Source organism: Plectropomus leopardus, chromosome 1 (genome assembly GCF_008729295.1).
Source record: "Plectropomus leopardus isolate mb chromosome 1, YSFRI_Pleo_2.0, whole genome shotgun sequence".
Classification (NCBI taxonomy): Eukaryota; Metazoa; Chordata; class Actinopteri; order Perciformes; family Serranidae; genus Plectropomus; species Plectropomus leopardus.
In genome coordinates, this window is record NC_056463.1 from 18,255,152 (window position 1) to 18,267,605 (window position 12,454).

Here is a 12,454-nt window from a genome sequence, read left to right on the forward strand (position 1 = left end):
GCTTCCCCTTTGTTTCATTTAGCAGAGAACACATCTGTACTTTTGCACAAGTAAAATGAGATCAGGATTTTTGACTTGTTATGGAGTATTTTTAGAACATGACATTTCTACTGGAAATACCAGGTATATGTACATCAGCTACCACTAGGAAAAAATAATAAATTAGAAATTTCACCTGAATCATCATGCACAAGTATTATCGCTGCCTAAATCATCAAAAGTAAAAGTGCATGCAGCAGAATAAATCAGTGTTATATTATTGTGTATACATTATATTGTTTTATTAACATTTCAGGGACATTTAAATGTGGTAGCTAAAATGAATATTTGAAATACTGGTCAGTAGTTTAAATCTCAAACCTGGACTTAGGTACAGAACCTGCGTTAATGTACTTTACCTCCCACCACTGCAGCTAAAAAATCAGAGATATACTGTACACATGGATGGATTATAAAACAAAGGGCCCCTGAGCACAAATGTGCAAAAGGTCCTAAAACCTCTCCTACAAAAGGAAAGAAGACATTCACTCACACTTTGTGTTGTTTTTGCATCTCTTTATAGTCCTTGGGCGTGTTTTTAGTCACTTTTTCTCTTCATGGAGTAATTTTGCATTTCTTAGAGGTAATTTTGTGTTGCTTTTAGGCAATTTTGTGTCTTAGTGGGTTAATTCTGTGTCTTTTTGAGGTTGTTTTTGAATGCTGAAGTAATTTTGTGTTGTAAGTTTGTTAATCTTTGAGTAATTTTTATTATCTGTCAGTTGTTTTTTTGTCTCTTAATGTGGTCATTTTGTGTCTTGAGGTAAGTTTCTTAATTTTTTTAGATGACTTTTGTTTATCTTTGATGGCCTTTTTTGTCCTATTGAGGTAATTTTGTGCCTTAAGGAGGTAGTTTTGTATCTATTTGAAGGACCTTTTTGGTTTTGCCCATTTTGTAGACATTTTGTGGGGTTTTTTTGCTTTTCTTTCGCATCTCTTTGTGGAGTTTTTGTGTCTCTTTGTGGTAATTTTGAGTCCCCACCTGGTCAGTATGTGTTATTTTGAGTGACATTTTGCAGCTGAAGGCTAGGGGGCCCATGACACTTTGTCCCGTGCCCATTACGCCCATTCAGTAATCAGTCCATGACTGTACATATATGCTACAGCTTACGCTTACCAAAGTCTTCATGTATGAATAAAATTAATAATACCTCTCACATTTCAATATTCCCTTCAGACAAACATGAAAAACTATAAAATCTAAGTTTTTTTAAAGATAAAGATAAAATTACTGGATATTTAAAATGAGTCAGTCAGTATGTACAGTTTAAATACCAACATGTAGAATTATTCCCATAAAAAAACAGCATCAAAAGACTTTCTCCGGCATATTAAAGCAGAAGCAACAAAATGTACTCACATTACAGTACTCACTGAGTGATCGTCCTCATCATGGTGTTAACTCTCCAATACATTCACCTGAAATAAGTCCTAATGCATGTGGTCTAGCAACATCACCAAATGTTGTCTCGCAAAGCTTGTATTCTTTCTAAAAATGTAAAGTCATTACATGAAAGTAGGGAAGCACAAAATGCAGAGGAGAGGAAATTATAACATTACACAAAATGAAAATAAACTATCTTGAAATGTGACATGACAAATAAACTTCCATGTAAGCTAAGACAACAAATTTACAGTAAATGTTCGTCTTAATCCTGAACAGAGAACACAGTAATTTCACAACAAATGTCATACTTAATTGAAGTAAAGGACACAAGTGGAGGAAAAGTAATATGGCGGCTGGAATCCAGAGTGAGCCTCTCAGTTAGGAGAGCTAATAACAGCGTGGCAGTGACAGCCACCGGAGTGATGTGCAGAGACGTAATAAGGTTACAGGCAGCATGTGGTAGCTGGTGCTAGACTAACTGTGCCTGTTGGGATCTTACCAGCTTCTGCTAATGCATAGCTTTGGGGGAAGCTGTCATTGAGATGTCGGATATAAAAAGAGGTGATTTTTATATTATCTGGCAAACTGTGAATTACATATTTCCGTATCAAAACGCAATCTGTACACTTTAGGCGTTTTTGTGAGTAATAAAGGCTGCGGAGTAAATCTGTATTGTTGTTGTTGATATCTGGCCTTTTTTGGTTGACATGAGAGAAAAAGTGCTTTTTTTTCTGAAAGAAATATAATAATACATTTATGATGAGTTAAGATCTTAAACTGACCTTTAACCAAAATATAACAACACAGATAAACTCACACATTTAGCATTTTAACTACATTTTTTAATAAAAGACTGTAAAAGACTCTATGAAGAGTTACAATCATTTTCTTCATTGTCTTGATGCATGTACAGTTTTCGAATAGGTTTTACACTCCTTAAACAGAGGACAACACTATAGTGAAATAATGCAAAATGAAAACATATGAACTGTACATCTCTGCCCATGTCAGGTCACACACGCTCACACACTCTGATAACACTCTCCCCAAGCACACCTGGACATCAGTGGTTACTCTGCGGCTCACTTGCTGTGTACCGTCCTGCTATCGCTATCTCATAAGGTACTATAAACATACACTGAAGAGTATCGCAGCCAGCTTACAGTGAAATAATATGTACATGTTTACATACAAAACCTTGACAAAACATTTTTTATAAAAAGGTGAGAATTATCATGATGCACAGACTTGAGACGTCAGGTTTTCAGTATCTTGTGTGACTGAAAACAGGAAGATGATTTCCCCTCAGTTCTTTTTGTGGAGAAACTTCATTTTACTTCCTGAAAAAAGTCAAAACAAACCTATTAAATCATGTCAATGCACTACGTATGAGAGTGTAAAGTCAATGCAGGTTATTATACAATATATAGGAATTAAATCAAGCGAAGATAATGTCAGGTTCAGTGTGATTTAACGCCGATTCAGCCGACTGTACTGTGTGTAGAAATCTAAATATCCGCTAAAAAGTGTGGCTTTCTGATAAAATCTTTAAATATCTCCTCCAGACATTTTTAATGACAAATAATACTCCAGATTAATATACAAAATGTAGCATTACAGGTACACTAAGCAGTAGGGATGCACGATAATATCACGTTATCAATGGATGTTGGCATAAAATATAAAATCTTGCATCCCTAATAAAAATCAACCCTAGATTCTCTCCTTCTGTTTGAAGCCTGCACAGCACGCCCCCACAGCCTGCGCCCACCACCAGTACGGCACAAATCCACCAGTGCAACACTCATTTGAACCCTGCTTAAACGGGACATCGTAGTGAATAGATACGAAGCCAAACATAGCAATAATTCAGTTCATTTATTTACTTTATTCATACTACATAAAGAGATGAGTCACCTTAAAAATAACAAGGTGTAACCCTTACCTTATCTCCAATCCTTACCTTAACCTCCTCTCTTTTAACCTGACACTTCAGAGCTAGCTAAATGCTAACTTCTGGGCCAAAAGGTGGGGGCTGATCATGCAGGTATGGTGGGTGAGTCAAGTAGCTGGTTGTTGTGTCACACAGTTGCTCCAGCCACAGCTGTACCCACTTGCTCTTGTTTGGTGTTTCACGTCACTATATTTGCGTTTTTCTGTGACGTGTCACTTGGATGCCTGCTGTTTGCAGTCTGGCACCTGATCCCTGCCTTTTTATAAAACCCAGAACTCACCTGAGCACTGTGGGGGTACACGCCCATGAACGTCCATAACACAGAAAATACAGGCTGAATCTCTGCAGAAAAATACCAGGGTGCCTGAAGGTATCAGATCTTTAAAGTTAAGGCTTTTTGAGAACTTTTCAAGATCATTTAAAACCAAATTTGACACAAATTTTATTCTTTTTGCTTATTCAAGCATTGCAGGTGAAGTAGGGTTAAAGGTAAGTAGATTATGTGGTCCTTTGAAAAGGTAGGCTTCATATAGGAATATGGTTATTAGAGTTATTTAGGTTCATCTATATGTTCAAAACAAGTAAGAAAATGTAAAAACAAATGTAAAAAAGTAAAAACAACAGTATAAGGTTCAGTCTTTCAGTTTTAAGATTTGTAACATTAGAAAAGTAAACTTTCTCGCAGAGGAGCCTGACTCGTTTTGGCAAAAAGAAAGTAAATGATGGAGACATGAAATTGTTGGTAGATAAAATATTTGTGGTAATTAAGACTCACAAATTCAGATTTAAGACTATTTTATGACTTTTAAGGCCTGATATTTCTAACATTGAATATAAGACATTTTAAGACTTTCTAGTGTGCCATAGGTGATAACTGAGAGTGAGTACTTCTGTATGAGTCTATATATTGTTTTCTTTTTTTGTTCAAGGAAAATCCTGTATAGTATATAATTAAACTGAAATTTCATGAGCATAGAGAAACTTCAGCAAACAAATGTGAAAACAGATTTCTAGTGTCAAAATCAGCACATACATCATTCTACACTGTGATGCTCAAAGATCCAAGTGAAGTAACAATGAGCAAAACACATTTTTGACCTTATTATAAACTATTATAAGTATTTCTGTGATGATCACAAATTGTTAGATACTGACGAAGAGTTAAACTCTCGACAGAGCAAACAGTTACAGCTACTGAAAGTTGGAAAAGTTGGTGTGTAGCTCCCTCTGGCAAGACAACAGTATTACCAATGAGCTGTGTGTGATCTAATCTTGTAGTATGAGAGTTTTCAATAAAGTTGTGGAGGAAATATTTGAGCAGCCTGATTTTAAAGCTGCCTCTGTTATCTGAGTCTAGCCTTGTGTATCTGCTGCAGGACTCACCAAGGCCTTTCAGAAACTTGTTGACTCCACTCTGCTCCGTGTCTGGCAGCTCCTCCAGATACTGATCCACCCTCTGTTCAAAGAGACCTGTCAGCAGCACCACACAAGAGATTAATTGTTTTATTTAAAAAGTGAGAGAGAGCGAAAATATGAAACATCTTTGTATTCCAGGGAGGTACAACTGTGACTGCCAAGTAGCAGACAGATGTGGTGGGAAAACATGCTGATGGTAACTTTCGGCCACTAGAGATCAGTATAACTGCAGCGTTCTCTCCTTCACAGTTAGTAAAACAGTCAGTACAGAGGCGGAGATCCTTAGAGAAAAGTGTGCAGACATGGAAAACAACATAAAGGAAGAACATTTTACCTTTAGCTCGGCTCTTCCTCAGCTCCCGATCCTGAATGAACCCTGCAAACATCTGAGACTCCATAAAGACACCCAGGAAACGCCGGATGCTTTTAGACGCCACAGACTTGCGGAAGGCCTCTCTTTGGAAAATGCGGTCCCCACGATCATGCTGAGTGATAAAGAGGGAATAATGGCCAATGGTCTCCAGGAAGAAGCGGATGAAGGCCTCTGACACCAGGCTGTTCAAGGAGTTATACTCTGCCGATACAAAGGAAAAGGGATTAATCACAGTGTTTAGTTCAGTCACTCATAATAAAGTGATAAAATGGTTATGTCACACACAGTATAGAATAATGACAGTTTCCAAGAAAACAGATAGTTCTTAAAGTCTAAAGTAAAGATTAAAGTAGAATTCATGGTTTGGCTCGACCCTAGCAGCCACACGAGTAATAAAATGTGCCCACAGCTGTTGTTCACTGTGTAGAGATTCAGGGACGTATCCCATCATGCTCATGCGACCACAAAATAAGAAATAATAATATTGTGGTTCCCTTTTTATTACATCTATTTCTCTTACATTGGTGTTGTCAAAGTATGTCAGGAATATTGTGCTAGAACTGAGCTAATGGAAAATCTGAGCGAGCTTACGGAGGCACAGAGGCCTTCATGGCTGGAGAAAAGACTCATTATAAAGTCATTAAAGGACGATTTCAAAATAACTGGGTTTTTGTCTCATTTTCTGCATTCCCCGGCTGTTTTACATTATTGTTGCAGCTTGTTATTTTCTTGTAATGTTAGTTGTTTTGTACAGTAAACGTTAGGTGTTATGGCCAGCTCGTGGGCCGGGCCCACTACAGTCTAAATATTGCACGATCCTTAAAGAACAGACAGTTGTGTGTTGTAGTATTACAAAATAAAGTCAAGCTTAAACATAAATGTAAGAATGTGGGAAGCAGAAAGTCTGTCTCATGTAGACTGATTAATGCAGCGATATGAATCACTGCTCATGTCTTTGAGCACGTAACAACACATTTTCATTTTTAATGTCTCTTCAATATCCATATTAGTGTCATTCGCTTAGTATCATTCGCTCTGTGAATCGGTTTGTTACTCTAGTTTTGTAAGTGCTTCACAAATAAGTCAATTATTATCCCTGGGGGTTATACCTGCATAAAACCTCATTTCCCATACCGGGAGTTGAACCCGGGCCGACTGGGTGAAAACCAGGAATCCTAACCGCTAGACCATATGGGAGTTATGCATAAGGACCACACTGTAGCAAACAAACTAAAAAACAACCGCATCACTCTTAATTTGAAAGGCAAAATAACTTTAGAAACCTTGCATGTCTTACTTAAGGTTATTTATTTATTAAATTCTAATTTCAAGACATTTTTTATTTTAATTATTTATCTAATTTATTTATTTATTTGTGTATATTATTTGTTTTCATGCATTTTTTATTTGATTTTTTAAATTGATTTTTATTTTTTATTATTCCAGTGTATGTTTGTTTATTATCTATTGTCCATGTTTCTTAAAAATCATCTAAAAAAAATAGAAATAAAGAAAAAAGGGGGGAAAAAGACAAAAATTAGGAAATGACCTAAATTTAGTGCGTTTGACTGTTACTGTTTTTTTCTTCTTCTCATAATTGCACAACAAAATTGTGTACTTTGCCCCAAGACAGCTCAACGATCGTGCGGCTCACAGAATGCAGACTGTAAGTATAATGCCTGTCAGCAACCAATCTGACATATTCAAAATCCCTGGTGCAATGTGAAACCAATGTTGTATAGCCAGACCTATCTCCACACTTTGTTTTAATGCTTTGTGTGAAACAGCAACAACAACTTTAAAGCTAGCAACCTACACACTAAAATGTTTGAATATGTTTGTGACGTTTTCTGTTACAGGGATTTGTCTATGTTAATACCAGGGCTCACTCCTCTTAACACTATTTTGCAGGAGCACCATTGCTGCATCCTGGACTTAGCGCTGCCCAAGACGACTGTGATTGGTTTAAAGAAATACAAACAAAACAGAGCGTTTTTTTCCCTCAGTGCAGAATTATGATGGGTTCAGTCAGACCTTTCTCTAATGCTGGCACACAGCGAGATAAGTCTGGCCATGCGAGACAAGTACCTCTCATCAACAGAAACCCCATATTATTTCCCCTCTGAGGTGAGCCTTTGTGACTCACTGTCATGAGAAGTCTTTATCAGACATCACAGTTTCACAGAGACTCAGACTGAACAAGTTCTGCTACGCAAACTGTCGCTCTAATTAGCAGCGAAAACATCTGTTTTGGTAGGAAGTGATTATTTGTCACTGATTCACCTTCGTCTGACTCGCTGTCAGAGTCCTGATTGATGATGTCATTCCTCTGCTCCAGCGCTTGCTCAAGAGCTGCCTGAAGTTTCCGCGGCAACAGCGAGGCCTCGTCGTCCATCTATAAACAACCGAAAACACTGCAGTCACCAGTGATAAACAACCCTGTTTGGGGAATCAGTTTCAAAGGCTCAGAGTTACAACAGAGAACCGCATGTTTTACAGCCCTGTTTAAAGCCAGACCGAGTAACGTTTGAAAGTAGAAAAAAAACACAAAAGCTGAATTCATGAGCAACAAAATGCGAATTCACTCAGCTCAATACATTCAGGGGATTTGCTGCAGAGCTGCTTACTTGTTCTGGTTTGACCATTAACTTTTAATGGCTAATGTTTACTGGCTTTAGTTAAACACTAAATAAATATTGCTGCTTTGTAACATACATTATTGAGACAATCTGCTGACTTTTTTCTACAGTTAAACTACATTTTAGCATGTTACACAGTTCAGTGTAACACAAATACTTCACCCGGAGACCTTTTTTTCGCTTGGGGCTGTTTTACCATTATTCTTATGATTTTTTTGTTCTGCAATTTTTCCCTAAATAAATAGAGGAATAAAAATCACTGCCTTAAGTAAAAGTTACACAGTCTCACTTTAATGTCAGTTTTTTCCATTCACTAACCTGTCGGATGAATCTGTCAGTTCCCAGGTCGACCATTAAAGCCTGAGAAAAGGAGAAAAAGAGCAAATTATTCTAAAGAGCTAATTTGGTTTCTGTAAAACACAATCTGTAATATACATAATCATCACCTTATAAGAAGCTACAGCACAAAAAAAATCTGATATAACGTGTAGAAGTTTAGTAGTTTAGAAAAGTTTCAGCAGCAGTAAGAGTGACATAAACAGACAGCAGATGTTGGTGACAGGTTAATGCTAACTGTGACTGACTGACTTTTCACACAAATCTCTCAGTCTGAGAGGTATAGGAAGGTGTAGACAGTGCTGAGATAAAACAAAACGTTAACAATTTTGACAGTTAACTAGGTGTGACCCTAACATAAATGTGACTGCTTGAGGCAATGCAAAACTATAAAGAGAAGGAGGCTAGAAATCTTTGGCTGGTGTTGCCCTGATTTTGGCTCTGTACTGGCTGCAAACATGCTGTAAAGATTTTCAGGTAACTAGATATTATTATTACTATTAAATCTGCACAAATTAATTATTCTATATAAAAAATGAATCAAATGACTATGTTATGTGAGAAAGGTCGACTGTATCTACTGAACTGTAAATGATCTAACACTGCAGATCCCCTTAGCTTGAAAGAGCATTTCCATGAGTCAGCAACATTCACTCCATAAAGATGGACAGCTCCCCGAAAGTGAAGCCAAAACATCTCTGTCGCCCCCTGGTGGCTGGCTGCAGTATAGTCATACATCCTGCTCCCAACATGTTAAAAGATGGGACATGGGCCGAACTAAAAAATCAAAGTACAATTCAAATAAATTCTTCAAAAAGATGGTTTCTGTTATTTTAGGTAGCTCCTTTACTCCTGATCCATGCTCAAGTGTTGGTTTCCTCTGATACGTTTGGTTTTAATTAGGAGATCACTACTGCACAATCTCTGGCTCCAAATGACATCACTAGTGCATCAATATTCTGGCCTCATTTTTGTAATGTGGGAGTAAGTTGAGACGCGCTGCCTATCTTTATATAAAGTCTATGGTCAACAGCATGAGGTGATAATATGTCAGCGTTGCATTTACAGCTTGTTCCACTGCCCCGAAGTGGCAAAAATGACAATGAAAGCACCTTTACGTTGTTCTGGTCTGAGGGGCACCCTCTAAAAATGTGACCACAGTTTCCTTCCTTGTGGTTGGAAGTCACCTGGCAGGTTCCCTGATATAATAAGACTAAAGGCAGAGGAGGTTAAACAGACGCAGCAACAGTCGGCCAACTTCTAATGGAATCACGCTGAATCTGTATTGTTGTAATTTATCAGCCAAGACACTAATATGAACTTTTCCAAGAAAGAGGCTTCAATCAGAGAAAGACAAGAAAAAAGAGATAGAGACAGAGCAATTAGGGACATCTGCAGAACGTAGGAAACACTGGTCTAAAATGTAAAACTCTGGAAAAGAAACTGACAAAGAAAAAGCAGAGACACTCACCTCTTCCACTGGCAACTCCTTGAGCTTCGGCAGAGAGCTGGACAGCAGCCCCACTAAGAAGGGAGTGGGACAGCAGACAATATCCAACATGGACCCTGGCAGCACGGGGATGAAGGTGTGCTGCCAGGAGAAGGGGTAGAGCAGCGCCACAACTGCATGCATGCAGCTGGACAGGGTACTGATGATGGGAGACAGAAAAAAAAGGCACACATCATCAATCATCTTCAACAACGCCCTGCAGCAGCCACACCAGAATAAACTGAACACGGTCAAAACAGGACAGATGTTTCACTAGATAATGAAAAACTTTTTTTTCCAGACTGAGAGGGGAACAGTGGTTTTATGATCACAATATTTTCCTAAAAATACAGCTTGCTGCAGTCATGAACTTTTGTAGTTGCAAAGAAAAAAACTCTTTCAAAATGTTCAAATCACTGAACTACAAGAGGAAAAAAATAGTGTATTTCCATTGCTAATCTCTCTTCTCAGGTTAAATGACTACTTGATCCTCTTTTCCTTGAAACAGTTACTTTTACATGAGGCGTAACAGCACAGTTTATGTGCTCTGGCTTTGACACTTTGTTCTTCCTCAAGCTAATCTGACGGATGTGGATCCAACAGGCTGTTCTTACACTTTCTCTAAAAGACTTTCAAAAACTTTTAGACAAATGGATGACTTAATCTGTTGCACGTCTCCCTCTTACAGTTCAACACCATCCACTGTTCTACAAACCAAAGTGAAGAAGAGTTAGCCCAATAAAATGCATTATTGTGGCTGCCTGGATCTGACATGCTGCTATAGTTAAGCTGGAGGCTTGTTGACGCAATACCAAAAAGCACCAATTTGGTTTAACTCTGACAGCTGTGGTATAAAACGGAGATCACAAATAGCAGCCCGTGTTTCTCACGATCCGCCGCTTGTTGACAGTGGCTGACCCCTCCTCCCCTCTGTCCTCTACATACTGTCCAGTCCATGTACACAAAGGGAGTGAAAATAAACTGTGGGTCCAATCGTGCACACAGACACACACAGAGGAGCACTAAATCAGTATGGATCAAGAACAAGACCAGGGATCAAACATGGTATGCAAACGCACCCCACTTGAGATATATACACTTTTAATGAGGAATGTTTTCCGCGGTCGCTGTCATCAACAGCAGACAGAACATCCGAGTAAACACAAGTTACTCCCTTTTACGTGACCTCATTCACGCCGAGTTTCAGCTTACAGAGAACATACAAAGAGCAGGGATCAGTACCCTATGTGCTGAGATAAATGACAAAACTCCCACAAAACTTTTCCACTCCATTCATTCAGGCTACATGTTTGCCACAGGCTGTTTCATCTTAACTTCCCATGAGTCAAATTGCCAAGATTAAAATGTGTTTTCTTGACAGGGTTAAATAGAATTACACCAGTGAAAACCCAAAGGCTACAATAACCACAGCATTCATTCTTTTTAGGCCTTTTCCAGAATCGCTCATACCATGAAGCACTTGCAGCTTTGCTTTGGCCGGTCTGATTTCCATTTGCCTGAGGAGGGCTCGATAATTCCTAACAGATCCCGTCTCCTGGGTCTGACGAGTTCCAACAGGGAGTGATGGGGCACAGATCTCAGAAAACCTTCGCCACAGGCTACACGTGGCCCTACACACCACTGATACCAAAAGGATCAATTACACTCATTCCCCAACCACACACTCTTGGGAGAAGATGAACTTGCAATGAAAACACTCTGCACTACCAGAGGTTGCCACTCAACTCTGGAAAGAAAGAGGGACATTCCCGTTAGACCAAAACTTCAGACCTCTAGACCACACATGGGTCGTAACAAAACAATCACAATACTCCGTGTTCAGGTACAGCACAGGTAAGAATAATATGTAGCAAAAAACCTTCTAAATAAAACAGACAGTTTCAGCAGAGAGGGATTTTTTGATAAACTGTCTTCTCTGTGATGCTTTATTACAAAATTATGTAACAGACTATGTTATGAAGTTGTTTTTAGCCATGCAAGAGGAGTGACTCACTCAAACGGACGAAAATGTTGGTCTGACAATCCACCACTTTGGTCCGGACTGAACTATTTCAGCAAATATTGGACATATTGCCAGGAAATGGTGTTCAATATTTTTGGTTTGTGACCAAATGCATGCAGTGACATTTCTATCAGCCTCATCTGTATTGTCTGTGAAGTACTAATAGGGGTTTCCCAAACATTAACTTATTTGTGGCAGCCTGTCAAACATCTGCCACGACATATTAATTTTATATTTTTGCAAATTAACTGTTAATTAGGAGCACTATTGGCATATAGTCACCATTCAGTTATTTGTTGCACCACATTCTCAAAGTGCAGAGAGTACACTGGGCACAGAGGGAGCAGTAGATTGCAAGAAACACTGAAAATGAAAGTCAACTGTTAATTGCGCTGAGTCGAAAGATTGCTTTTACTCGCTTCTCTGCAGCAAATCCTTTCATCCATTGATCTGATCAGCTATGACCAATTTGACAGATCAATTGTCCACCCAACAACTCCACAGACTGCTGCTGAGGAAAAAAGAAAACCCATGGCAAGTTCTGCCTGCACTGCATTAATGGAAGCAGTGTGCAAAACACTGCTAATATTAGCATGCAATGTTGTTTGATGTTGATATTTGGTTGAGTTTAGTATGCGAACTCGGATGACCAAAATGCAATATCAAGACAGCATCTGCTACCCAAAATGTAACGTCTTCAAACGTCTCACAAATGTCCCATGCCAATGTCATCCTGAAGTAGAACGTCATTTAGTTGTGAGATATTAGAAAAAAAAACAACATCTGCAAAACGTCATATTA

General features: G+C 38.6%; 1 protein-coding gene and 1 non-coding gene across 5 annotated transcripts in view; both read right to left on the reverse strand.

Annotated features, from left to right (window-relative positions):
* Positions 1-2,243: 2,243 nt before the first annotated feature.
* dennd2b (DENN domain containing 2B) overlaps positions 2,244-12,454 on the reverse strand; it is a 61,709-nt gene continuing 51,498 nt past the window's right edge. For 3 of the 4 annotated variants that reach the window (XM_042485192.1, XM_042485111.1, XM_042485273.1), the window contains 5 exons: positions 9,613-9,790; positions 8,124-8,165; positions 7,450-7,561; positions 5,128-5,367; positions 2,244-4,847 (listed from right to left, as the gene is read on the reverse strand). In XM_042485192.1, coding sequence (XP_042341126.1) covers positions 4,480-4,847; positions 5,128-5,367; positions 7,450-7,561; positions 8,124-8,165; positions 9,613-9,790 — 940 coding nt within the window. In that variant the 3' untranslated portion in view covers positions 2,244-4,479. The remainder of the gene's footprint in view (positions 4,848-5,127; positions 5,368-7,449; positions 7,562-8,123; positions 8,166-9,612; positions 9,791-12,454) is intronic. The other variant, XM_042485349.1, reaches the window with a different exon arrangement.
* On the reverse strand, positions 6,292-6,363 carry trnae-uuc. Its single transcript has one exon. It is a non-coding gene; the product is annotated as a tRNA-Glu (tRNA).